Consider the following 26,841-nt stretch of genomic DNA (forward strand, 5'->3'; position numbering starts at 1 on the left):
ATGGCAGCCAACATGCCTTGTTAGAAATAATTTTTTATGGTCGAACATGAAGAAAGATTGCAATGAGGTGGACATGGCAGTCACCAATCACAGCTATCCCTGACAGTATCCTCACAGTCACCATTCCTAGAACTTCACACCTGTCCACCACTGCAATTGAGGACCATGAGGTCAAATCCTCACTAGCTGACCCTATCGGAATGCCCCCAACAACAGATATTCCATAACAGTCCTGCTACGGCTGGACAGTGACCACTTACATAGCAAGATTACCGCCTTGATGCTATGCAATGGAAACCAGGCAATCACACCTTCAACACCTATAGCTCAGATGCTGTCCTGTCAAGTGACCATGCACATCGCCCACCACCACACCGTCACACAGATGTCATCTTATCGCACTATCACCTGTCTCTGGCAATTGCCTTTCCCCAGTACTCCACACTACAGGGAAAAGGGGGGTGGGGGTGGGAAGGGGATGCTCTGTGGGGATGACACACTGTGTAACCCCTTTGACAACTGATCTTGCTCCACAACGGACTGTTTTAAGTGTTGATTGTGTATTGTTAGTATGCTCTACGATTTCAGATTGAGCAGACATGCTTACTTGTTGTGTACTGTACCATTTTGAGCAATAAAGTAATATTACTCTGTACTGCATTGTGTTGTATGTCATCCACAAAATATCCCATCATATGGACCTACAGCAGTAAGCATAAAGTTGTCTATGTATATTATAGCACATAATATGTAATTCTATATGATTGACTGGTAAGATCAATGTAACACTCATAAGATGATTAATTAATTTCAGTAAATTACCTGAAATCAGTTGAATATATTTTTGAGTTATTTGGGCAGTTATCTAAGTAGTTAGGAACACTGTCATTATCAAAGTCATCTTGACAGATATCTCCAATGCCATTTTCTGTAAAGTAAAAGGAAACAGACAAAAATCATTATATTAGAAAATATTTCTTTCTAACACCTTAGGTAGAATGGCAAGAATAATGTTATGAGAAAATTAACTGCATCAGGTTACTAACTGTCAAGATCTTCCTGATTTCTGTTTGGAACCAGAGGGCAGTTGTCTTCATTGTTGGGGATTCCATCATCATCTTTGTCAGGATCGCATTCGTCTCCTCGGCCATCTCCATCTGTGTCTAGTTGATCACTGTTTGGTATCTTAGGGCAATTGTCCACATTGTCTTGAATACCATCTCTGAAATAAACAAATGGGGCATTTGACTGATGGGTATAAGATTTTATTAGATTTAGTTGAACAGTGTTTAGCCTGCCTGAAGACATGAGGGCTTATTTCTCAGACTTCAAACAAAACTTTCTGGTTAAATTACCTTAAAAAGTTTCATTAGCAAAGCCATCATTTACACAAAATACCTCAATTCATATGTACAATATCAATATTTCGTGAGTGTTTTAGAATTTCAAAGTGATAATCTCACTAACTGGGTATGAGACAAGTATTCTGTATTGTGCATGTGTACAGCTGTTTGTGAAAATTGCAGTTCTTAGACTTTGCAAGAATTGAAGCATGAGATTGATATGGTTCATTAAGATCTCTAGATGATTACTTTGGCACCAGTGCTCAAATCATTGTATAGCAAGTAGTAACTGTGAGCAAGTACTAAGTACAAGTAGTGAAGAGTGAACTCTGAAACTGGAGGAGTGATTTCCAAAGCTGTACCATGTCTCTTCACGGGCAGCAAGTGCATTAGGAAAACACTGCATGAATGTAAATATCTTGTCTATTCTACTCCTGCTATATGATAAACCGACAGTTGGGAGTGTTAATAAAGTGTCATATGATGCGGCATTTGCAAAACTGAACTTGTAAACAGGCAATCTATCACAGATCATTTAGTCAACTACTCTATACTGCTGACTCACTTATTCATTCATTGCGTTTTGTAGATGCAATAATGAAGAACAACCTTCAGGGATGTGGAATGAGTTAATGAATATAGAAACAAAGTGAAGCAGAGTTGTGGACTGCATTGGTAATCAATTGTTAAACTGTAGTAAGCTATTTGTACTACTCAACTTACATTTTACATGCTAGAATTAATATGGAAAAATGCTACTTTCTCATTTATATTAAATAGCTGCTGCTTAAGGCCTATGTGACAACATTGGTATTTGTCTTAGAAAAGCATTTATAGACAAGGTGTGATCAAAAAGTAATGAGAATTTTTTAATTTCAGGGGCTTCATACACCGATTTTCAATTTTATATTTGTATATATTTTTAAATCTTGTTGGTACACATGTTCCTGATGTATGTTTGCATTTTCAGCTGTTTTGAATATTTAGTTTATTGTAGACAGTCAAAAAGGTTTTACGTATTTTCAAGTGCTCAGTGAATTTTGGCTTTGGAAAAAAATCGATCAAAGAATTTGCATTAAATTTTTCTTCAAAACAGGAATAAAGAGCAGAACCACATTTGAAATGTTGATTGTGGCTTTTGACAAATCTGATATGAGTAAGACAAGAGTTTACAAGTGGTATAAATGTTTTAAAGAAGGCTGAGAAGACATTGAAAACGCTGACTGCCCTGGACGCCCTAGCACATCAGTTACTGACAACATGGAAGAAGTAAAGAAAATGGTTGTGGAAAGTCACTGAATCACTATCAGAGAGGTTACTGATGATATTGACATATCCTTTGGCTCACGCCAAACAATTTTTTTTATGTTTTTGGCATGAAACATGTAGCACCAACATTTGTTCGAAAATTGTTGAATTTTGACCAAAAATTACATGGCATAGACATCAATCAGGAATTTCTGAATGAAATCAACAGTAATCTGGAATTTCTAAAAAAGGTTATAACAGGTGAAAAAACATGAGTATATGGGTATGACATCAAAACTGAGGCCCAATCTTCCCAATGGAAACTGCTTGAAGAGCCAAGACCAAAAAGTTTGACAAATTCAACCACATGTGAAGGTTCCTCTCACTGTTTTATTTGAATACGATGTAATAATGTATCATGAGTCGCTGCCTTATAGTTGAATGATCAGTAAAGATTACCAATGGTGAGTTACATGCCATTTTCTAGCAGCAGTCTGAAGAAAATGACCAGGATTGTGGCAAAATCACTCATGGAAATTGCGTCAAGATAATGGTCCCACTCACACCTCAATGCTTTTTCATGATTTTGTGCCAAAAAACAAAACTGCCATCTTGCCTGGCCACCATATTTCTGGACATAGCATCCTGCTGTTTCTTTCTATTCCCAAGGCTGAAGAGAACCATGAAAGGGCATTGTTTTGCCATAACTAATGAGATAAAATAGGATCACTGAAGAAGTTGAAATCCACAATGAAGAGTGAGTTCCAAAAGTGCTTCCAAATATGAAAAAGTGATGGCATAAGTGTATTATATCTGAAGGGGGATTACTCTGAAGGTGAAAAAGTTGACATTGATGAATAAATGAAGGTTCTTCAAGAAAAATAAAAATTTCTGTTACTCTTTGATCTCACATCGCACTTTCTGTAAGACTAGAGGCCTGATTACAATGAGCATTGCTACTTGTCATGTATCTAATGGGGAGCTTCAGGACTTCAGCCTAGATATTCACACAAGTAGCAGAAGTGGCTAATAATGTATGATTTTACTTCTGCATTACACTGGTTAAGTTGTACTGACAGAGTTAGTGATTTCCCAGCAACACTACTCCACAGGATACTGCCCAGTCTCACATCAATCCAAATTATTGTAGAAATTTTCTGTGGCTGGTCGATGTCATTCTCTAGCATTCACTTATTTCTGATAAGTCTTCTGTTTAAAATCTGCTATCTCTTAGGACACTGACATCCGTAGGAGTTTAAACTCTAATTTTTCTTCCTTCCCTTGTTTAGCACATATGGAACTTGACTGCCTCAAGACTGTTCTGCCAGTATCCACAGGGAATGAAGTGGGTTTGCACTGAAGGAATTACAGAGTGAGGAGAAAACTAAAAAAAATTCTCAGATAATGCTATGCCATGTTCAGGGTCATATTTCTACTTATGATCGCTGCAACAAATTCCTCAGCACAAAATTATTGTTTAATGTCAAGAGGAAAGTGAGCAGATTTTGTATTACAAGTAATCTGCATGATAAATTTTGATCCCTTGCTTCAGTTTTCTCATAAGCTAGAGTATATTTATATGTATAGAGAAACTGAACTCTAGATGGATTTCCAGCAAAGTGATCTTTCAGCCTTTTTCTTGAAGCGTTTGTGAATATAATTTTGGAATAGTAGTAATACCTATGTACACATAAATTTATTTACTTTATTTATTTATCAAGTTCCATGGTACCGTGTGAGCCAAAATTACTTGCTCTCGTACTATATAGAACTGATTAGACAATTTACCAGGTGCATTCAAAAATTATCAAACGTCCTTCTTTTTCATGTAAACCAAAGAAGCACAGGAGACTTTCTTCCGAAGAGATGTGATAGGGGCATTTATGCACAGTCATGAATTTTTTTCCACCAGTAGAAAGCATCATATGCTGGCCAAATAGAAACGATTTGCAAGATTCAACAGGCTTCCAGAAACAATGCCACGAATAAGTTGTGGCTAAAGGAGTGGTATAACTGCTTCAAAGGTGGCCCCATATCAGAGGGCAGCAAACCATAATCAGGTAGACCCTCAAGAAGTGAGATGATGATGTATGCACTAGACAGCCATACCATCACAAAAGAACACAACCAGAAAGTCCTTCAACACCTTCATGATTCTTACAGTGCAAACTACTGGATCCGTGAGCAGTGAAAACTTGGTAGCACCATCATGATAACGTACTTGCCCATTCTATACATCTGATTCAGACTTTCCTCACCAAACACTAAGTTCCTGTGATTCATGAAATGTGTTTGCAATTATATGGACAACCATCAGCTGTATAATTTAATAATGACAAAGAAAATTTGTGCTGGACTGGGATTCGAACCTGGATTTCCCACTTATTGCAAGCAGTTGCCTTACTATTAGGCCATCGGAGCACACTTCATGGCCAGATCCAAACTTCCATATGTCCCGTGGCAGCATAAGTATACATTCTGGGTATTCATAAATTTTTAAATTCAGATAAATATGAGAGTTTGAAATTAATAGCATGTGCTTTATAACAGTCATATTTATCCAGATATCACACAACTTCAGTCAATAATAATAGTAATAATAATAATAATAATAATAATAATAATAATAATAATATGCACAACTTGTCAGAAAAAAGGAAGAATTGTTTATGTAGAAATTTTTGTTTTGTACATAATTAAGTAAAATTTATGGCAAGAACAAAATAATGTTTAAGCTTTTGGCTACTCTCCATTTCACATTTTTGAGTAAGTGGGAGTTTTTGTGCTTTTTTATTTTTTTAGTACAAATGTACAGAATCCATAATTCACATATTAGTTAAAAAATTAACTTCCATGCTGAAAATCAGGTATGCTTCATGTTCAGCCCATAACAGCAACTTACAATTATTATACAATTCTTTGTTAAATGTTCGCTTGTAGTCACACTTATTTGATTTTGTCACTTTCTCAACGGATCTGGTCTGGGAGGCCCTACTTCCTTTGTGGCTAACTTTTCTTGGTAATTTTCTTTTCTGTTAGCACTTAATACAGGTTCAACAGAGTTCATGTTGATGCTGCACAGGAAAGCCGATTTCTGCACAGTAAACAACCAACTCCAAACACAACCTTCCGTTTGTGGAAATTATTAAATTCTAGTAGTACTATCTGTCAACAAGGTCACTTGACTAGAATACAAATGAAGTCCTGAGAGCCGTTAAGGACCAAAGCACACTGTCTTTGACCCCCACATTTAAGTGAATATCAGAGAAATGCATGAGACAGCTTTTCGGGGAATGTTCAAATATGTGTACAATTTGGGTCTACAGTACAGATAAACCTGACCTACCATAAGCTCAACAGATGGCAGAAGAATGAACAAATGCTACAGCCTAACACTCAACAATGATGTGCTTTATGGTTCTCAGTGCCTCAAATGGATTACAGTATGATAAAATCAAAAAATTAATATACTATATCTCATTGAGAATCCCACAAAATAGATTTTTCTGTCAGTATAACTATAAGATATACTGATGTCTGATCTAATTTTACTGCATAGTGAGTGAATTGGCATATCTGTGGACTGTGCTACCACCTAGTGGGATTTATGCCAAGTGACCGTGGTTGAAAGTCTATTGCAGTGTGCTACCACCTGGCGGCATTGACATAAACTTGTAGTTGAGTGGTAAGGGCTAGCAGTGCATTCCATGAACCATGCACATTGTTTATAAAATCCATTTGTGTTTCGTCAAAAGGCAATTACATCATGCCAGTTGTACATGTGCCGAAGCTTTTTGAAATGTGCACAAGTGAAGGTGTGCTCGCGACCCTGATGCCAAGTTCACTAAGTCTAGAGGAGTAGTGTACACAGGGTGGTAGATTTAGTGCTGTGTATTTCAGATTACTGCATCTACATAATGTTTAACAGCATTCATAGAAAAATCCAAAAAATCTGCAAGGTGTCAAAAGTTAGGGTGTTCTTGTACTATTACACAACAGCCGCCACTGTATATATCACCAACCACGTATCTACAACCTACACTTGTACATCCATTAAGTATACTCCTGTACAGGGGAGACATTTTAATTGAAAGTCGCTTTCTTAGTGTCTGTGGATAAATACAATATTGCAGTGCCTGTATTGTTCAGCAGTACAATGCAATGTTCCTTCAGACATGCATACTTCTGAACAACACAGGCCATCTGCTGCGTGATCTGATCAGTTTAGGGTGCAATAGTGTGTTAAAGAATGGATTCTGCAAATCTCACTGATATTTTCAAATCACTAAATAAGAACACATTACCAAACTTAACAATTTTGCCACAGGGTTGATATCTACATATGTGTGTGACCAGATCTTTTCGATCAAAAAGTAGGGGAACTCTGACTTTCTTTTGTGTATGATGAATTACTATTTAGACACAGTTCAACTGTACAAAAAGTATGTTTTATTAAATTGATATTTAAATAAATTTAAAAGGATTTTTTTGAACTGTCTACGTTGAATCTTCTTACAGGGTTGATGCCTTTACAGAAATGACTACCCAACTCTATTATGCATGGCAAGATTCTATTTCATGGTGTAAGGCAATCACCTCAGCTCAGTTGGAAATTGTAATACTGCACCCTACACTCTTGGCATGAGTTGAATAAAACCAAAAGAAAGGGGTGATGAATCACACAGACAAGTTGACTGCACAACAGGTCCTGCTTGAACCATATGATGCTCTCCAACCTTAACTATTAATATCATTCTTGCATCAACATTGATGACTACACAACAGGTCCTGCTTGACCCATATGACCTTGACTATTAATATCATTCTTGCATCAACATTGAAACAGACTGGAGCTTTATGACACTGAAGCCAGAGGCTGTTGTCTACAGCAAAAAGTACTGCATCCAGTGGTGCCATTAGTGTGATATGAGGATTATCTACATTTCCACCTAAAATCAGTAAAAGAAGCTTCTGTTGATGAGATCTAACAGCAATCATATATAGATCCTCATTGTGTACTTTGAAGAAGAAGAAATTACTGTAAAGATTTATAACATACTGTGAAATCAAGAGATTCTTGTGCCTGTACTTTCTGAAGATGGTAAATGTGTAGGGTGTATTACTACAATACTGAATGTTCTCATAGCATTCCTCCCAACACCAACATGCTTTAAGCCAATACTCTCTGTTTTTTGAAGGCTTTGATAAAGCACAGCAAAGGTACTGTGTTCTGGAAATACCCTGCTGGGAAACTACTGCTTGTAGTTATGACAAGTATCTACTCAATTGCCCTACACTTCACCATAACATGCACTGATGAACCACAACATTATGACCACCGCGTACTGCAAAACTGAACACTGGTTATTGGTATTGCAAGCATATAACACAGTGCAGAAAGTATGTAAGTGGAGCAGAGGTATGTGAGGAATCATTCAAACAGCAATACAAACTATAAACAGGGAGACCCACTGATGTAAGCAACTATGATAAAGGGCATATTGTTATGGCTTGCCACCTAGGAACCAGCATCTTGAAAATGGTAAAGCTGGTCAGCTGCTCATGCACTAAAGCTGTTAGTGTCTATGTAAAGTGGTTGAAGGATATTTAAACCACAAGTAGGTAACAAGATGGACATCCAAGTCTCACTGCAGAACATGGAGGTCAGAGTCTTGCCCACTCTGCAAAGCAGGATAGGCAACAAAAATGTCAAAACCAAACACACAGCATTACTGCTGTATTGCATTCCAAAGGGAGATCAGCTGAATACTAAACAGCCATAATATTTTGGATCATCAGGGTACTATTATCTTAATACAATACCAAAAAAATTGTGGTTGGAAAACAAATAATGAAAGGGAAAACGTAATCATTATAGCAGCATAGTATAGTACAATATAGCAGAGTGAAAGATTTTAGCAGCAAAATACATACAATATTCTACTTTGAAATCTAGACAACGATAAAAATTTTAAGCGGCAATTTCCTTCATACCATGTCTTGTTGTTGTGTGCACCATAGTTCACACAAAATTTTCTTTAATGTTAATCTCGAATTATGCAAACATATCAATCCCTCATTGTAAACATGCTAAGGTCCCAGAAGAATTGTCTGCAACATTGTCCTGGCTGCTATTCTAGAATGCGTACTTTATCAATTTTTGCTGTGTTATCCCATAATATTATAGGGAAAATATTTCTTTTCTTTTCATGATTAAGATGTATTTATGTCTTGTGTTGGTGACATGGTATTCAAAATGGAGATAACCATTAAAACTCTGCAATTTTGGAACATTTATAGACAGTTAAGAATACTTAGAGGATAAGGCATTCTACTTGAAGTGTTCAAAGAACAACTAATGTCCAGAACATAAAAATTTCAATGTCATATCTGAATATTGGCAATTTCATGGATTCTCCAAATTATGAGGCTAGCCATGGTGCTGCATATACAACTTAATTAGCAGGCAAGAGGCAAACTCAGCTGAATTTACAGAAAGGAAGAAAAATTGTGACACTAAATCATGCATATAACCAAAAGATGCCATGGAGGTCTTGAAAAATTAAATAAGTGAGTTCCTTGTGCTGTGAAGTCATCAACAATACTCATCTATGCTATTGACATTTCACTAAGTATTCTGTATCAACTTATCTTTTTACTATTCACTTGCTGTTTATACATGGGTACTATAAATAATTCATCTATTTTCAAAGCTCTATATTTTGCAGAGTATTACATGTCTAAATGTTCTATGAGTGGCCTTCTGGTCACACAACATCCAAGTGGCAGTCAAGTTCAACCCTCACCTTATGTAGCAATGTCCTGTCAGTTTTAATCACAGCAGCACTGATGTTTTCTTGGGCTGTTCTAGAGTTCTTGGGAGTGGGGATACATAAACAAGGTTCTTAATGTACCTCCAAAGGAAAAAGTCACAAGGCACTAGGCCAGGCAACCCCATGCCCAAGGGAACAGAGCCACATCACTTCACCACTACACCCAAACCAACGATGCAAAAGTTCATTATTTAGGTAACAGCAAATGTCAGTGCTGCAATGAGATGGTGCCCCATTCTGTAGAAAGATGAAATTCTTCTCACAGAAGAAAAATGGCCTGTACAGCTTCATCTGTGACTGCACAGAGAACATTACCCTTTGGCAAGTCTCATTCATGTGCCACAATTTTATGAGGATTTTCACTGCCCTAACTCTCACATTGTGGCAATTAACCTTTTCAGCTAAATGGAAGGTTGTTGTATCGTTGAATATCATCCTGGAGGTGAAACGTTCATTCTCAAGTGCTTCCTGCATTGTGATGCAAAATTGAAGGCATTGACCATAATCTTCCAGGTTTAATTGTTGTGCAAACTGTAGATAGTACGGTTTGAAATGTAACCACCATCACAAAATCTTCCACACAGTTTGTTGTGGTATTCCAAATTGGTGGCTTGTACAGACTATTGATTTTTTTTTTTTTATTGTGTCTGAAGCTTTCCCTCACACTCTTCACAGTTGCATCTGGCACGCTTTGTCAACTGGTACTTTACTATTTACAGAGACAACCAGTATCCATCAATTGTCAAAACCAGTGTATCATGCTCTCCTTAAATGACAGTTTTTTCCCTAATTCCTTCTGAATGCACACTGCACCATTACAAAGATAAACATCTTGCATATTTCAACCCAAAAATCTCTTTTCTTGCTTTGTTACCAGTTTATCAATGCACTGTACTCGTTAATGCTAACTAGTGGACACAAAGCAAACTTGGCGAGTTTATAGTTCTGTTCATGTATCAGTCTTATTTGTACACATAATACTTTGGAAACCAGAGAACTTTGAAAATAAATGAATCATTTGTAATAGCCCTGTATAACAAATGATCCTCACATTCACAGGTTTTACATGCTTTTTTTCATAAAAATGTTTTTACTTGCATGCTGATTATTACCTTCTTCCATCCCAACATTAATAATGGAGTACACATTGCTACAATAATGACACGCCCTGAATGGAAAATAGTGATGATTATTATAACAGACCACAAGTTATCAATAATAGCAATAATATGGGTTACTAAGTGATGGATAAGAACAAAAAAAGGAAAAATTATTGTCAGTAGGGGAGGGGGGGGGTGAAGGGTACCAGCAGTATGTAGACAATCTAGGTATTACATCTATGGAGTTGTTTTCACCAATTACATCAATAACTTTCAGGATTTCACTGGATTTTTTTTAAAAAAAATATCCATAATGACACATAATTCTATGAAGGAATACATGTAAGTTATTACCTGTCTCTATCTATATCACTGTCACACACATCACCAACAAGATCTTTGTCAGCATCCATCTGATCTTCATTTGGGATTTTAGGGCAGTTGTCACACACGTCACCAATGCCATCACTATCTGAATCCCTTTGGTCTGAGTTTGCTTTCCTGGGACAGTTATCATACTGGTTTGGTATACCTGCAGATTAATATTTTGCCTTTAACAGAGTTGTATATGATATATCATCTACAGCAACCAGTGCAGGCATGAAAATGTTTATCACTTGCTTCAGATTCTTGAATATAATTTGAAAATTTTAATTTGGATATCTCAAATTTCATATTTTTCTGAGAGAAGACAGAGCACACACCAAGAGCCCTTTCACAAAATTAATCATTTAATGTGAATAACCATATAACTTCACTACTTTATCATAGCTCCTTTGTGCAAGGTATTCTCATTTGTTCAGGTGACATATAATAATTCAGAGAACTGTAGTTTCGATAATCAAATGCTAATACATCAGCCAGTTTTTCTACATTTTGTTTATAATGTTATTGTAGTATATAACCAACTGAATACCATCATTATCCATATCAGCATCACAAGCATCACCAATGCCATCTTTGTCCACATCTTCTTGGTCATAGTTTGGAATTGTGGGACAGTTATCACAAGCATCGCCCTGCTTGTCACCACCATTTTCTTCAGAATCTTCCTGGTTGGGATTTGAGACCAGTGGACAGTTGTCCTAAATTTAAGCAAATGAATGAGTTTTTCTACAATACTTACTATAGAATAAAGTTATAGCCACAAGTAAAGTTGAAAGGAAAAGTCACTGCTCAGTTTCTGATTGTGCATCATATTCATGAGTGTTGATTTTCAATTGAAATTATAATGAAGAAGAAGAAGAAACTATTTCTGTCACAGTGATTGGATACAGTTTCTTCTTCACTTTTATCAGCAATTAAAATCAACATTAATGAATACATCTTACAGACGACAACACAGTTATATTTGAAAATGATTTATCTGTTTGCTCTACAGACATCAAAACTTAATCTACCACAGGAATGAATTTGTGTGATCTTAATGTTTTAAAAAATTTCTGTTAAATGTGTGAATAACAAATGTTCATTTTTGGCACCTAACTATATCTGCCCATGTCATAATTGATAACATAATGTAACTGGATAGATTAAAAAAATCTATTCACCACACGGTGGCAGGAGAACATACACAAAAAGGTTTAACTTATGTAAGCTCATAGAGCCACCTTTCTGTGTGTGTGTGTGTGTGTGTGTGTGTGTGTGTGTGTGTCTCCTGCCACTGCTTGTTGAGTAGAATTTTTTATCTATCCAATTACATCATATTGTCAAGAATTGATTATTTTCATTGTTACATTATCCCATGTCATCACTGAATTTTTCCAGAGTTGCAGCTATTTCTGTTTTATGAAAATGTTTCTAACTTACGTATTGCAAATTTTCATTAATGTCACCATCAGTACTCATAGCTGTGCCTTACAAGCTATAATACATTTTAACGTGTTATTCGAGCATTAAGATGTGTTTGGTGTATTAATAATGACAAATTACATACAGGGCTGTTTGGAATGCCGTCATTGTCAGCATCTCTATCACATATGTCTCCTTCACCATCACGATCTGCATCTTCTTGACCAGAGTTAGGAATGCCAACACAATTGTCCTGTTAACAAGGTAAATCACTATATGTAATAACCATGGCATTATATCTCACTAGGTGTACATAGAAACTAAAATGCTATACCTTTCGGCACCTGGAATCTGGGCAACCAAGGTCATAATCTGGCCATCTATCAAGATCAGCATCAGGGCCACACACATACCCATCTCCAGCCCATCCTATCTTACACTGAAAAAAATGGAATATTGCATTTCATTAACAATAGTTTGTCAGGAACATTGTCAGAATCTCTTGAAATAATGGTGCTATTTAAAAAAATGAAGACAAAAATGGAAACTTGGATCAAAACATTGTAAGGCAAAGATATTAGGCATCAACTGTTGAAATTACTATAATGATTAAAAAAACTGTTGACTTTGTTTTACCAAAATTGTTTCATTATAAAAGAAAATTTTACTGTTCTCCATACATATTATCTTAGATACTCATATTTAGTTTATGTCTTTAAATATTACGTAACTTGTGAGAAAGTATGAAAAGTTCAGTAATTTTTGAAACTGAAATTATGAGATCTATTTTATGTATCTGGTAAGGTGGAAGTAGGAGAGGAAGGAAGGATGGTCAGAAGGAAGGAAGGAAGGAAGGAAGGAAGAAAGAAAGAAAGCAAACATGCATTGATATTATAATGATGTAAAGGTCAAAATAGAGCAATTGCACTTACTGGAGGATGGAGGAAGGTATTGAAGCAACTGTCTCAACATTCACATAAAAAAAAAAACCTAAATCAGGATGATCATGTGGAGTTTTGAACACGTCTCTTACCGAAAATGAATAAAGTAGCAAACCATACTGCAACTGTAAGAGTACATGTCAATGGAGAAGTGGAATAGAGTTTCTAATGCAGATATATAGTTCCAGCAGTCATTTTGAGTTCATTTGCCAGCAGCAGTAGCAGTACCTGTTTGTAAATAATGTTCAGGTATACTTCTGTGAAAAAATGAATAGTATCAATATATTTATTTGTGTTGGATAGTGTGTATTAACTTTTTCTAAGTGTCTGTGTCTGTTTAGAGCATTTGTATTGATCAATCTGACTTTTTAGAACAGTGATACGCAGGAGTAGCATTGCAGCAGTGTGTAGATTGATTCTAGCAAATGTTTGATTTAGTGTTAGATTTCTTCTTGTATAGATGAACTCTGGTTAAGGATTAGTAGAGACTTTGTGAGTGGATGCAGGGGAAACCGACCACTGTCCAGGAACAGTTGGATGCTGTGTTCACTACGGTTAACTGCTTTCAGGCTGCTGCCCATGGCTGCAGTGACATTGAGGCCCTGAGGCAAAAGCTGTCGGACATCTGGTGCCTATAGCTTCACCTGGATCTGTGAATTCACAAAACTTTCTGATATGCACTACTTGGCCATTCCATATTCACTGTAGTGGTCAGCATGTGAATCTCTGGGTGGAAAGCAAAATGGGTACTGGTGGGAGGGCTCCCATCTTACATCTTAAAAACATGTTTGAGGTCTTGTCCACTGCAAAAGTATATATTTGAGCCAGTATGGAACATTTCACCTGTTGGGGTCTGGGGCTGATCTTCCTGTAAGATAAGGAGAAGTGCAGAGAGTGGATTTGCAGTTCACTGGGAGCTCCAGTATTAGGTGGGTGATGGAGACCTTTAGGGAAAAAGCAGGAACTTTGAGAAGGAAAACCAGTGTCCAACCTGTTTGCTTGCTGGGCATCTCATCCAAAGAACTGGAGTCTCCACCAGTGGCTCTTCAACATAGTGGGTGAACTCAGCTGCAAATCATGGCTCATGTCTGCACAAATTAGCCTGCCTCATAGGCAGTGATTAAACAGACAAGGTATGGGATACCTGTTCCTCTACAATGTTGGGAGGGTAATTTTGGTCTGTGAAGGCCTCAGTGAGACCCTTGGTATATTTGGAGAGGGCTGCTCATCACTAAGTAACAATGGCCATGGGTGACTAGGCCACATGAAGGGACTTCTTAGTATGGAATGGGTGGCAGCTACCAAAGTGGTGGCATTGCTGGTTGTTGGTAGGTTTGATATGGGTGGAGGTACCAGTGTAACCATTCTTGAAGTGGTGGTCAACATCAAGGAAGGTAGTTTGTTGCATTGAGGAATTCTGTTGAGGAGGAATAGGTGAAAAGAGGGGGGGGGGGGGGGGGGGAGGAGGAGAAGGTGTTGAGGTTCTGAAGGAATGTTAATAAGGTGTCCTGACCTTCAGTCCATATCACACAAATGTCATCAGTGAATCTGAACCAAGTGAGGGGTTTGGGATACTTAGTGGTTAGGAAGGATTCCTCTAGATGGCTCATGGGTAAATTGGAATAGAATGATGTCATGTGGGTGCCCATTGTTGTACCACTGATTTGTTTGTAGGAGGTGCCTTCAAAGCAGAAGTAATTGTGGATGAGGATATTGGTGGCTGAGGATACTGGTTATGGTGACGAGCAAGGAGGTTGTAAGTTTGGAGTCAGTTGCGCACTGGGAAAGGTAGTGTTCAATAGCAGCAAGGCCATGGGCATTAGGGATGTTAATATAAAGGAAGGTGGCATCAATGGTAATGAGCAGGGCGCTGTGTGATAAAGGAACAAGAATTGTGGAGAGTTGGTGGAGGAAATGGTTGGTGTCTTGTATAGGAGGGTAGGTTACAGGTAATAGACATAAAGTGCAGGTCCATGAGAACGGAGATGCTCTCAGTGGGCGCACAATAACCAGTCACAATGGGGGTCCTGGGTGGCTGGGTTTATGGACTTTAGGAAGCAAGTGGAAGGTAGGAGTGTGAGGAATGGTACAGTGAGGAGAAACATAGACTCAGGGCAAAGGTTCTGGGATGGGCGTAAGGATTTGAAGAGAGTCTGAAGATCCTGATGAATTTCTGGAATGGTACCACAGTGGCAATCTTTGTAGGTGTGTGAATCAACAGCTAGTGGTGTCCCTCTGCAAGGCAATCTCTGCAGTTTAAAACCACAGTGGTGCAGTTTTTGTCATCAGGCAGGATTATAAGCTCATGATCACCTTTTGGTGGTGGATTATGCTTATTTCTTCATATGTAAGGTTAGTTCCTATGTTGAATGATTTGGGGAATGATGGGGAGACAAGGTTTCAGGTTAAGAGATTCTGGAATGTTAACAGGGTTTGATGTGTGAACAGTGAGTGTGGATTGCGATTAAATGGAGGAATGAATGAAGTCAGGCATGGCTCAACATTGGCTTTGGGTTGAGTCTGATTAGTAGGGTTCATGATAGAAAAGTTTCCACTGTAGGGACCGGGAGAAGGAGAGAAGGTCTTTAACAAGCCAAGTATGACTGAATTTTGGAAGTGGGGCAGAAGATAAGCCACAGGGATTATCTGGCAGAGGAATGCCACCAGCTGTCACATTCTCCCACAAAAGTATCTGTCCATTCCAGAATTGCTTAATCTTAGATCAGGATCTCCAACCAGTTTGGAGAGTGGTTTTGGTCCGTTTCAGTGAGACCCATGACATATTTGGAGATATACAGATGGACTGCTTGTCACTAAAGATGCAATAGCCATGGATGGCTAGGCTGTATGGAAGGGACTTCTTGGTATAGAATGTGTGGTGGCTGTTGAAGTAGAGATATTACTAGTGGTTGGTAGGTTTGATACGGGCATAGATACTGATGTAGCTATTCTTGAAATGTTGGATTCATCCACCTACAAACAGTGTCACAGTGATCCCATTCCAGAAATTCTACAGGATCTCCAGTTCCTCAGATCCTTTGTAGCTGGACAGTGAGAATATGGGAGGTGGTAGGTGACTACAGAGACAAGGCACAGGAGACTGGACTGGAGCAGACGTAGAAAAATTCTTGAGATGGAGTTCACAATCTGGGAAAGTGGCTTGTTGAGTTGAGGACGACCAGCGGAAGTGAACAGAGGGAAGGCTTTTTGGTTCTGGAGGAATGTAGATGGGGTATCCTCACCCTCAGTCCAGATCACAAAGATGCCATCAACTAATGTGAACCAGGTGAGAGGTTTCGGATTCTGGGTGGTTAGGAAGGATTCCTCTAGATAGCCTAAGAAAAGGTTGGCATATAATGGTGCCATATGGATGTCCATTGCCATACCACAGATTTGTTTGTTGGAGATGCCTTCAAAGGAGAAGTAATTGTGGGTGAAGATATTATTGGTCATGGTCACCAGGAAGGAGGTTGTAGGTTTGGAGTCATTCACACCCTGTGAACACTAGTGTTCAATACTGGCAAGGTCATCAGCATTAGGGATGTTATTATAGAGGGAGGTGGCACCAATAATGACAAACAGAGTTCTATGTGATAAAGGAACAGGAACTGTGGAGAGATGATGGAGGTAATGGTTGGCATCTTATGTAGGAACGTAGGTTACGGGTAACAGACTGGAGGTGTTAGTTCATGAAGGCAGAGATTCTCTCAGTGAGGCACAGTAACTGCCACAATAGGGCATCATGGATCTTTGGGTTTATGGACTTTAGGAAGCATGTAGAAGATAGGAGTGCAGGGAGTGGTATGGTAAGGAGAGACATAGACTCAGGGGAGAGGTTCTGGGGTGGTTCTAAGGATTTGAGGAGAGACTGGAGATCTGTTGAATTTCTGGGATAGGATCATTGTGGCAGGCTTTGTAGGTGGTGAATGTGACAGCTGGTGGCATTCCTCTGCCAGATAATCCCTGTGGTTTAAAACCACAGTGATGGAGCCTTTATCAACAGTTAGGATTAATTGGCACCATTATATGCCAACCTGTCCTTGGGCCATCTAGAGGAATCCTTCCAAACCACCCAGAATCTCAAACCTCTCACCTGGTTCAGATTTGTTGATGGCATCTTTGTGATCTGGACTAAGGGTAAGGACACCTGATCCACATTCCTCCAGAACCAAAAAACCTTCTCCTCCATTCAATTCGCCTGGTCCTCCTCACCCCAACAAGCCACCTTCCTTGATGTTGACTTCCACCTCAAGAATAGCTACATCAGTACCTACACCTGCATCAAATCTACCAACCGCCAGCAATACCTCTACTTTAACAGCTGCCATGCATTCTGTACCATGAAGTCCCTTCCATACAGCCTAGCCACCCATGGCTGTCGCATCTGTAGTGATGAGCAGACCATCTCCAAATATGCCAAGTGTCTCACTGAGACCTTGAAAAACCAAAAATTACCCTTCAAACCTTGTACAGAAACAGATATCTTGTACTGTGTCTTTCCAGTCACCTGCCACCTCCCATATTCCCACCATCCAACCACAAAGCAGCACCCAGGACTGGAGCAGATTTAGAAAATTTCACCTGGTGGCAGTCTTCAGCAATCCATCTTCCCCTTGCATCTTGTGTGATAAGTCTTCCCTGACCCAGTATTCTGGTTGAGTTTTCCATGATCTTCCCATACCCTAAACAACATCAGTCCTTTTCCTTGATCCTCCTTCCTTTCCCTTCAGTCCATCGAACAGAAGAAGGAGCCACTGGCTTTGAAAGCATACATCTTTCCATAGCTTTTATACGTGCTTATTCCTGCCACTGCTTGATGAATAGATTTTTTATTTATCCAGTTATAATAAAAATGCAATTTCTGGATCATAAAATTTAGAACAACAAAATTTTAACCTCAGTTGTTGGATTTAAAGAAGCTTAGAGATCAAAATAGCAAAACAGTCTTCTGCAAGGTAGAAATTTTGATTAAAAATAATTTTTGAAATAGAAGGTTTTCTGAAAAAATGAAATATTTACAAAAAAGAGTAATTAAAGCACTTTTTACAGAGGTACATTATTTTACAAACAAATAGCTATTTGCTAATTGGAAATCCATGTGTTCTGTAGGGATCAAAAATGACTGTCTAAAAACAATTTATTTAAGGTATTGAATAGAAATTCTTTTGCATTTAGAAATCATGAAAGTACTTAATGAACATTGAAATTTCGTGAAGATTGGCCTCAATAAGAAATTTTATCTTTTCGCATAACTGTGGCACGTGTATTATACATGTGAATGGAAAAAGAAAACTGTATTTAATGAGTAGGGATGTAGCAAATGGAGGCACCACCATCTTTCTACATTTCAAGTGGCATGCTTAAATTCAGGCTTAGACAATTATCTGGTGATTGTGGGTGCGGAATTGTTGACCACTGATATCAAGTGGAGAACTGTAGTACCTCTTGTAATAATCAGGCATGCACTACAAGCTGCACTTGGTTACAGGAGTAACAGAGTACAAGTAGCATTCATATGTTGGTTTCTTAAGATAGAGAGATTCAATCTGCAGCCCTGATAAGTTACATTTTGATTTTGCAGAGGAAAGGACATCAGATCATTAATTACAGAGAGAAATATTCATTGTAACAGTTTGGAGAAAGAGAATGTTAGTATAGCATTAACTGCAGGAATGTCCATGGAGAGGTCTCAGAACTAGCCTCACTTATAAAGTAGTAACAATGAGCACATAGTTTTAGGGACAGAAAGATGGATGGAACCAGACCTCAATAACAATGAGACTGGCATGTATGTTACAAAGCTAAGCTGGAAGTCAATGGTGGAAGTGGGTTTATAGCTGCAAAAAATGTGATAAACCCAACACAAATACTTTGGTGAACATAAGTGTTAAAAGATGGATCAAATATGGTAATCACAGGCTTTTATAGACTGTCTGCCTCAGGAGCAGCAGTGGCAGAACATTTTGGGGAAAACTTTGAGAATGTTGCATGAAAAATTTTCTGGTCATTTTACTATGTTATGGAGCTGTATGCAGTAGGAAATTCATGATTAGAGTAAGTAGACAGAAAATTGTGTGAAATTGTTGTAAATGACTTGACTAGTTAATCAGAGAACTTGTGAGGGTAACATCTTAGATCTCCTGATTACAAACAGGCCCAGACTTTTCTACTTACTTAACACAGACCAGGGATTCCATGATTATAATGCCATTATGGCATTAGTGACTATATTTGTATATAGAAATATGATGAAAGGTAGGAACATGTTTCTGCTTAGTAAGTACTTGAAGCCAGCCATGTCAGAAAGCTGCTCAAAAAGCTAAGAGAACTTCACTCCAGGTTGAAACATAGCCAATATCTTGTAGACACATAAAAAGTGAACAAAGCCTAGATTAGTATTAGGAGAGCCTTGTGTGGAGCGTTCAATGAATTCAAAAGTAAAATTGTGTCTACTGATCTGGTAGAAAATGTTTTAAGAAAAAGACTTGGTCTTACATTAAATCAATAAGCAGATCAAATCCATCTGTTCAGATACTCTGTGGCCACTCATCAAAATGAAGGGTGACGGAGAGACTACCAAAACACAAAATCCCTTGTTTTGAAACTGTTTCATTGAGGAAGATTGTATTGCACTTTCACATATGAATCATTGCATGAATGTTAAAATGATGGGTATTGAGCACATGACAGGAAATCAACTAAAATTGCTCAACAGAGGTAAAGCTACTGGACCTGATGGGAGACCTATACAAGTTTACATATAGTATGCAAAAGAACTTGCTGCTCTTGTAAATGGCACTCTACCATAGAGCACTGGAGGAACAAAGCATTCCTGGTGATTAGAAAAATATGCAGGCCATTCCCACATGTGCATGAGACTGATGTAAGTGCATCAAACATGTGCATGAGACTGATGTAAGTCTGCTCTGGAAGCTATTATGGTTTTTCTGGAGACCAAAAATCACCTGTAGGAATCAACACAGATTTCACAAAGAAAATCAAGTCAGCTTGCTCTGTTCATTGATGAGACCTAGAAGGCAATAATTACTGGTGATGCCCTGTTCCCTGACATCTGGAGGGCATTTGAGTCAGTTCCAAACTGTTGCCTAATGAACAAAGCATGAGTATTCAGAATATCAGACCAACTTTGTGACTGAATTGAAGTGTTCTTAGCAAATTGTACTTAGCATGTTGTTCTTAATGAAGATAAATCTTCAGACATAATACTAACTTCAAGTGTACCCAGACAGAGTGTCATAGGACCATTATCATTCACTATATGTACAAATGACCTTCAGGATGATATCAGAAGCTCCATGAGGCTATTTGTCAATTATACTGTTGTTGAAAGAGAAGTCACAACACAAGAAAACTACAGTGAAATGGAGGAAGACCTACAAGGATTGACACCTGATGCTCAGATAGGCTGTTCACCCTCAACTTAAGCAACCTCTAATGTAGCACATAAATAAAATACAGTACTATGGAAAGGATATATTGCTACTCACCACATAGAGGAGATGTTGAGTCGCAGACAGGTAGAATGTGTGTGTGTGTGTGTGTGTGTGTGTGTGTGTGTGTGTGTGTGTGTGTTTTGTCGATTTCTGACAAAGGCCCTGTTGGCTGAAAGCTCACTTTCCAATGGTCTTTTTTTTTGTTGTGCCTATGTGTGACTCAGCATATCCGCTATATGGTGAGTAGCAACTATCCTTTTTATAATATTGTTACATTCCATGGAAATATTGAGTGGATTTCTGCTGATACAGATTTAACAACAATGATCTTTTTTCACCCTGAGCTGTTGTACATATCATCTTACCTCACATTCATAGCCATTACTGCGCTTCACGCAGTCTGCATTCGCATCACACCTTGTGGAATCAGGACATACACCAGGGGCTAGGTGACAGCCCATTGTCTGGTTTCCTATATAACCTGGATTGCATTCCCCACACTGGAAGGAGCCCTGCAATAAAAAATAATATTTTCATTGTGTTTTTTACATTTCTTAAAAATAAGTAAATACTATTGCCTAATGAGCCTAGTCACATTTTTTGTAGGGAATACATTTAAGTACTACATCACAAGAGGACTGTCTCAATGGGAACATTACACACTTATTGGTTGATAAAAAAAGAGATCTAGCAGAGCTAATGAATAGGCAAGTTTCCTTTTTTACCAGTGGTGGAAATATATTACCGGATTTGTGAAGATTGTAGAAAAGAGGAAGTTTTGCCAGATGCTGTGGCAGTTTGTTCTGACTATTTAAAATTATCATTAAGGATTATACTCAGATCTCTTTGATGGAGTACCACTGAGTAGAATGGGAGTCTTTCCTTCAAAAAACATTGATCAGATGGCATGCATCTGAAGTGACTGTAATACTGTAATCTGATGTTCACATTACATTTCAATGGTCTACTGCTGGGCTCCGCACACCTCCCCAGAAATGAATGAAAAAAATCTTTTTTTATCTTGTTGTAGATGCATAATTTTTTTATTACTTTATAGTAATTGTTTTGATTTAGCACACTTGCCTGTGTGTTAGTGCAGACAGAATTGGGTACACAACCACCATTGTTACCATCTGCACATTCATCAATGTCCACACAGCGCTGTCGCCGTTGGTATGCTTCATCCAGTCCAAAGCCTTCCCAGCCAGCACTTCCAGTCATGCCTTTCGGGCAAGGACCACAGCGGAAACCTCCAGGTAGGTTGTAGCACCTGGCATGCGGATCACATGGTTCTGCCAGGTCACACTGTAATAACAAAATTATTACAAATGTGCTGACTGACAGTATGTAGAGTGGTATAGTTCACTATTTTACAAAATACCATAAACTGAGTTTTTAGGTACTGTGTCAGCAACAGGTAACAGAATGAAACAACTCAAGATATTAGAGCTTTATACAGAGTGCTTCAACAGATCTAATTAATCTACAATAATGAAAATTGGTAACTGCTGTAAACAAATGTATGAAATTATTTACTTTTTCTCTCTTTCTCTTCATAGTATTGCTGGGATAAAAATATTTCCATTGTTATTCCAGATTTTACTGCTCACAGAAGCTAAGGATTGTGATAATATTTTATCCAGAAATATTTTATGATTTTGAAACTGCCAGTCACTTTTTAAAGATCACATAACAAAACCAAAGAAATGACAGAAAAAACTGCAGACTGACCATAAAAGGCCATAAATGTACTATGTAAAAAATGGAAAAAAATCTTTATAATTAATGACAAGAAAAAGCAACTACATAAAAAATTATGTGAATAAATGGAAAGCAAAGTAGAAGAGAAAGGGTAGCAAGATAAGACATGGAGGGCAAAACAAATCAGCAAACAAAATAACAGACAAGTAGATAGAAGGGCAGTACATTCATTCAGTCTTCATGTTCTGCAGATCTCGTCATAAAGGACACCATTCAGAGATGTAGAACAAGTGACAGTACACATTAATAAAAAGAAAAACTGTCAGAAACAGCTTTAATAACTCATTATTGTCAAACTGATGCACATTATTTGTACTTATTCAAACTAAATTTAACACAGTAGAATTTATAACTGATCCAGTGCTTCAATAAACAGCAGATTCTCCTCTCTCATATTAAACACTTGCTATTTGTCTCTCATTCTTGGCTTAATATCTACATTTGTGAGCTATTCCTCTCATGACCCATGTTTACTAATTACTCAAAGAGTGTACAAGAGAAATGTCAGCACTTGTATTGTAATTAGGCTACAGTGATATCAAATTACAACTACAGAGCTAATCATACAACAACAATTTGGAATTTATTTTTCTGTTTTCTATTGCTTTTGTGTAATTCACAGTTCAACTGAAACTGATTTTTATTGTTAGCAAGAAATACAAATGTGTTGTAAGAACTGAGGCTTAAGGTATATTTTTTCTCTTATTTAAATTCATAGGATTCTCAGTTTATTCCTTTTGTATCAGTGGGAGCTAGTTGAATATTTTTGCACCATAATTTAAAATTATGTTCTGAACCATAGGTAAGGAAGCACAAAGTATGCTGAAATTACTTTTTTCTGTTATTATTGTGTTTGTGTAAATTGCAATGAAACTTAAACTGAATTTTATTGTTAGCAAAAAATGCTGTTGAGGATTGAATCTACTGAGAAGAGAGTGCAAAAAAAGAAAACTCCTTGAAGAGATCTCACAATATTTGCAGTTATCTACTTCAAACAGCATTCTCATCACTTGCATTATCTAAAATAATGCTTTTTGAGCCACTGTGGCTCTCTGGTTGTTGATTCTCCACTTAAGTGCATGGTTTGTCCCTGAGGGTGTGGCAGATGGGTATTAGCGTGCTCTGGCAGTGATTGGAGCGAATCAGAAAGTTATGTCCCGATTGCGATGAAAAAATCAACATGGAGAGGAAGCGGATTGCTTTGTGGTTGGGGGCGGAGAGAGAGAAAGGGGAGCTGCTTGTTTGCCATGAATCCAGCAGTTAGTACCTTATGTCACTGAAGTACTGCTGTTGGTTTCGGTAAGATTGTTACATGTGGAGCCAAAGTCACACGTTTAGGTAAAGTTGATTGCTTCTGTTTCTAGTGACATAAGATCTTACCTCTGACTTATACCTGCAGTGGACTTGTCTCTAACATGATACTAAACTTCTGAATAAATCATTAGTTGTATGCTGTAATGGGTAAAGAAAGTGGGTGGTATGTTTGTTCCTGTGCAGTGACGTCAAGTGATTTGTCATTCTATTAAATTTCTGCTTGTCATATGCTGCCATTTATGTGCTTCTCCTGCTCAGAAGCCCCTTGTGGACAATTATTGTATGTAACATTTAATATAATAGATTAAGTGTTGTATGCATTCAATTACTCCAAATTCATAAATCTTGGCATTTGTACAGCTCTGCAGTAAGCCAGGACAATAATCAAATCTGGTCATTTAAGTGTTTTTAAAGTTTGGTTTTGAATTTATATTTGTATATTGTACTACACTAGGTCAGATGATCTCACATGGGGTTAAATTTAATGTTTTATTCTATCTGCCTTTGTGTGGAAGCATAACTTCATATTAATTATAACATGGTTCATGTGTATTCACGTGAAAGCACATATTTCTTCCCAGCTTTTGGTTTGAATTTGTGGTCATTTGTAAGTCAGTGGGTCAGGTTGGCAAAACTTCTGAGCCCTAGCCCAGACTGGTGGTTGAGCATCTTGTGACCACCTTTCTCTATGCATTTCCTTTCCTGTTTGGTGTTTTGTGGCCAGCCAGATGCAATATGACTATGATGCAGATGAGTTTTGCCCACACAAGAGGTTCCATGTTCCTGGGTTCGATCGCAGAACTTGTATCTAAGCCATGCTATCATCCGGGAGTTCTGAGATAGAAGTTAAGTTACTCTTTGGATGTTTTTCAGATATTTTGGCACCAGCCACTAGAGTCCAAGCACCAGAAGAGTCTGCTAGTCCTAATGTATCAAGAGACCAATCAATATTATCGCCATTAGTTTTTGTACCCTTATTGGGGCCACTGTTTACCTTGTTCTTTCCCTTTGTGGCAGTTGTACTGGCGATCTTATTATCCTGTTGATTTAATAGCAATGTAACATTCATGTACTGCTGAGTGTTTGTATACCAGAAATTGTTCCGCCTTCCTGCTTATGCTATCATAAGTTTAGACCTTACTTTGTTCTATAAAGAGGTTGAAGCCGTAAGTTCTAATTTTTTCTGATAAAATTCTTTTCTAGATTCTTACCAAAGATTAAATTAACATTATAATTATAGTTAATAAATTGTTTTTTTTTTTTTAATTTTTTTATTGGGATTTAAGTACTTTATATGTCGACTGATTGTTTCTTAACTCAGAGAATGCAAAATCTTTGTTCATATTTATTAATATTGTAAAATTGTTTGATGACCATTTTGCCAAAGATATTTAATCACTGAGTGAATTGTTAAATTGTGTAATACAAGGGTGAATGAAGGTTTGTAAATCCCTGGTCCAGCCCTTCCCAAAATTCCTGCTAGTCACTGTTCACTTTCTTTATTTTTGCCATTGTCACACTCTGGTTTTCTGTTATGAAGACTGATCTACAGAGTATCATGTAATGAGCTTAGCTTCAGATCATTTATGATTTTCTTTTGAGAATTCTACATCAAAATTAAACTGATAGATAGCTAGCAAGTTACTCTATCACTTCTATACATAATAATGTTTATTTTTGAAACTAATGAGTGTTGATATGTAGACAGTTCCTGATGGAGTAAATCTAATGCAGCTATAATAAGGCTCTATGAAAACAGGGGCGGGGGGCTGTGTGGAGTGGAGCACTACCCCAGAAGTCAGTACCACTACAAGAGGCACGGATGTCTCTGTTATAAAGTAGTGGAAAGGTCACATGGGGCACTCAATTATGCCGTGTGGATTTCTTTCTTTTGCAAGTTTTCCTCCTTTTCATAATACTGAGTTCACTGCTATACTGTAAAATAAAGGAAGACATTTCACAGCTCACAAAGGGCACTTGCTGACAACAAGGATTTTTGCCAGAATGATTTTCTGCTAGCCAGTAGAGAAAAGTGTACATCCTCTGTCACAAGTCCCATTTAAATTTTGTGCTTTTATTATGCTGCATGAAGAACTGTGATAGGTCAACAAAGCATGTTATTTATTAGAATGTTGAAAGAAAATTTGACAAGCTATTGGCACTTTTAAGTACTCATCTGGAACATAAACACACCAGAATATGAAATTGTATTCCTCTCCCTGAGAGGCAAGCTGTGATGCCTCAGTCAAGTACACAACTGAAAACTACTTGTTAGAATACATTTCTTTGCTGTTAAAAAGGAGCATAATTTGAAAAAGCTCCTGGAAAACTAAATTAAAACACAATAAATTACTTTTACCTATCTCAGCAAGTTAAAACTACCCCCTTTTCACCCAGTCAACCACAATACAAATGAATCTAAAAACAAAGATGATGAGACTTACCAAACAAAAGCGCTGGCAGGTCGATAGACACACAAACAAACACAAACATACACACAAAATTCTAGCTTTCACAATCAATGGTTGCTTCGTCAGGAAAGAGGGAAGGAGAGGGAAAGACAAAAGGATGTGGGTTTTAAGGGAGAGGGTAAGGAGTCATTCCAATCCCGGGAGCAGAAAGACTTACCTTAGGGGGAAAAAAGGGACAGGTATACATTCGCACACACACACATATCCATCTGCATATACACAGACACAAGCTTGTGTCTGGATATGTGTGTGTGTTCGAATGTATACCTGTCCCTTTTTTCCCCCTAAGGTAAGTCTTTCTGCTCCCAGGATTGGAATGACTCCTTACCCTCTCCCTTAAAACCCACATCCTTTCGTCTTTCCCTCTCCTTCCCTCTTTCCTGACGAAGCAACCATTGGTTGCGAAAGCTAGAATTTTGTGTGTATGTTTGTGTTTGTTTGTGTGTCTATCGACCTGCCAGCGCTTTTGTTTGGTAAGTCTCATCATCTTTGTTTTTAGATATATTTTTCCCATGTGGAATGTTTCCCTCTATTATATTCATAACAATACAAATGAAAATATTCAATACTGATATGAATTAATGC

The 26,841-nt window shown here is 37.8% G+C and overlaps 1 protein-coding gene across 1 annotated transcript in view; it reads right to left on the bottom strand.

The window, feature by feature from the left end:
- Positions 1 to 26,841, bottom strand: part of LOC124798056 (cartilage oligomeric matrix protein) — a 407,969-nt gene that overhangs the window by 45,920 nt on the left and 335,208 nt on the right. The window contains exons 11-18 of the mRNA XM_047261284.1: positions 21,794 to 22,015; positions 21,076 to 21,222; positions 12,650 to 12,754; positions 12,461 to 12,568; positions 11,441 to 11,609; positions 10,879 to 11,056; positions 1,047 to 1,222; positions 823 to 928 (exon numbers count right to left, since the gene is read on the bottom strand). Coding sequence (XP_047117240.1) covers positions 823 to 928; positions 1,047 to 1,222; positions 10,879 to 11,056; positions 11,441 to 11,609; positions 12,461 to 12,568; positions 12,650 to 12,754; positions 21,076 to 21,222; positions 21,794 to 22,015 — 1,211 coding nt within the window. The remainder of the gene's footprint in view (positions 1 to 822; positions 929 to 1,046; positions 1,223 to 10,878; positions 11,057 to 11,440; positions 11,610 to 12,460; positions 12,569 to 12,649; positions 12,755 to 21,075; positions 21,223 to 21,793; positions 22,016 to 26,841) is intronic.

Source organism: Schistocerca piceifrons, chromosome 5 (assembly GCF_021461385.2).
Source record: "Schistocerca piceifrons isolate TAMUIC-IGC-003096 chromosome 5, iqSchPice1.1, whole genome shotgun sequence".
Lineage (NCBI taxonomy): Eukaryota > Metazoa > Arthropoda > Insecta > Orthoptera > Acrididae > Schistocerca > Schistocerca piceifrons.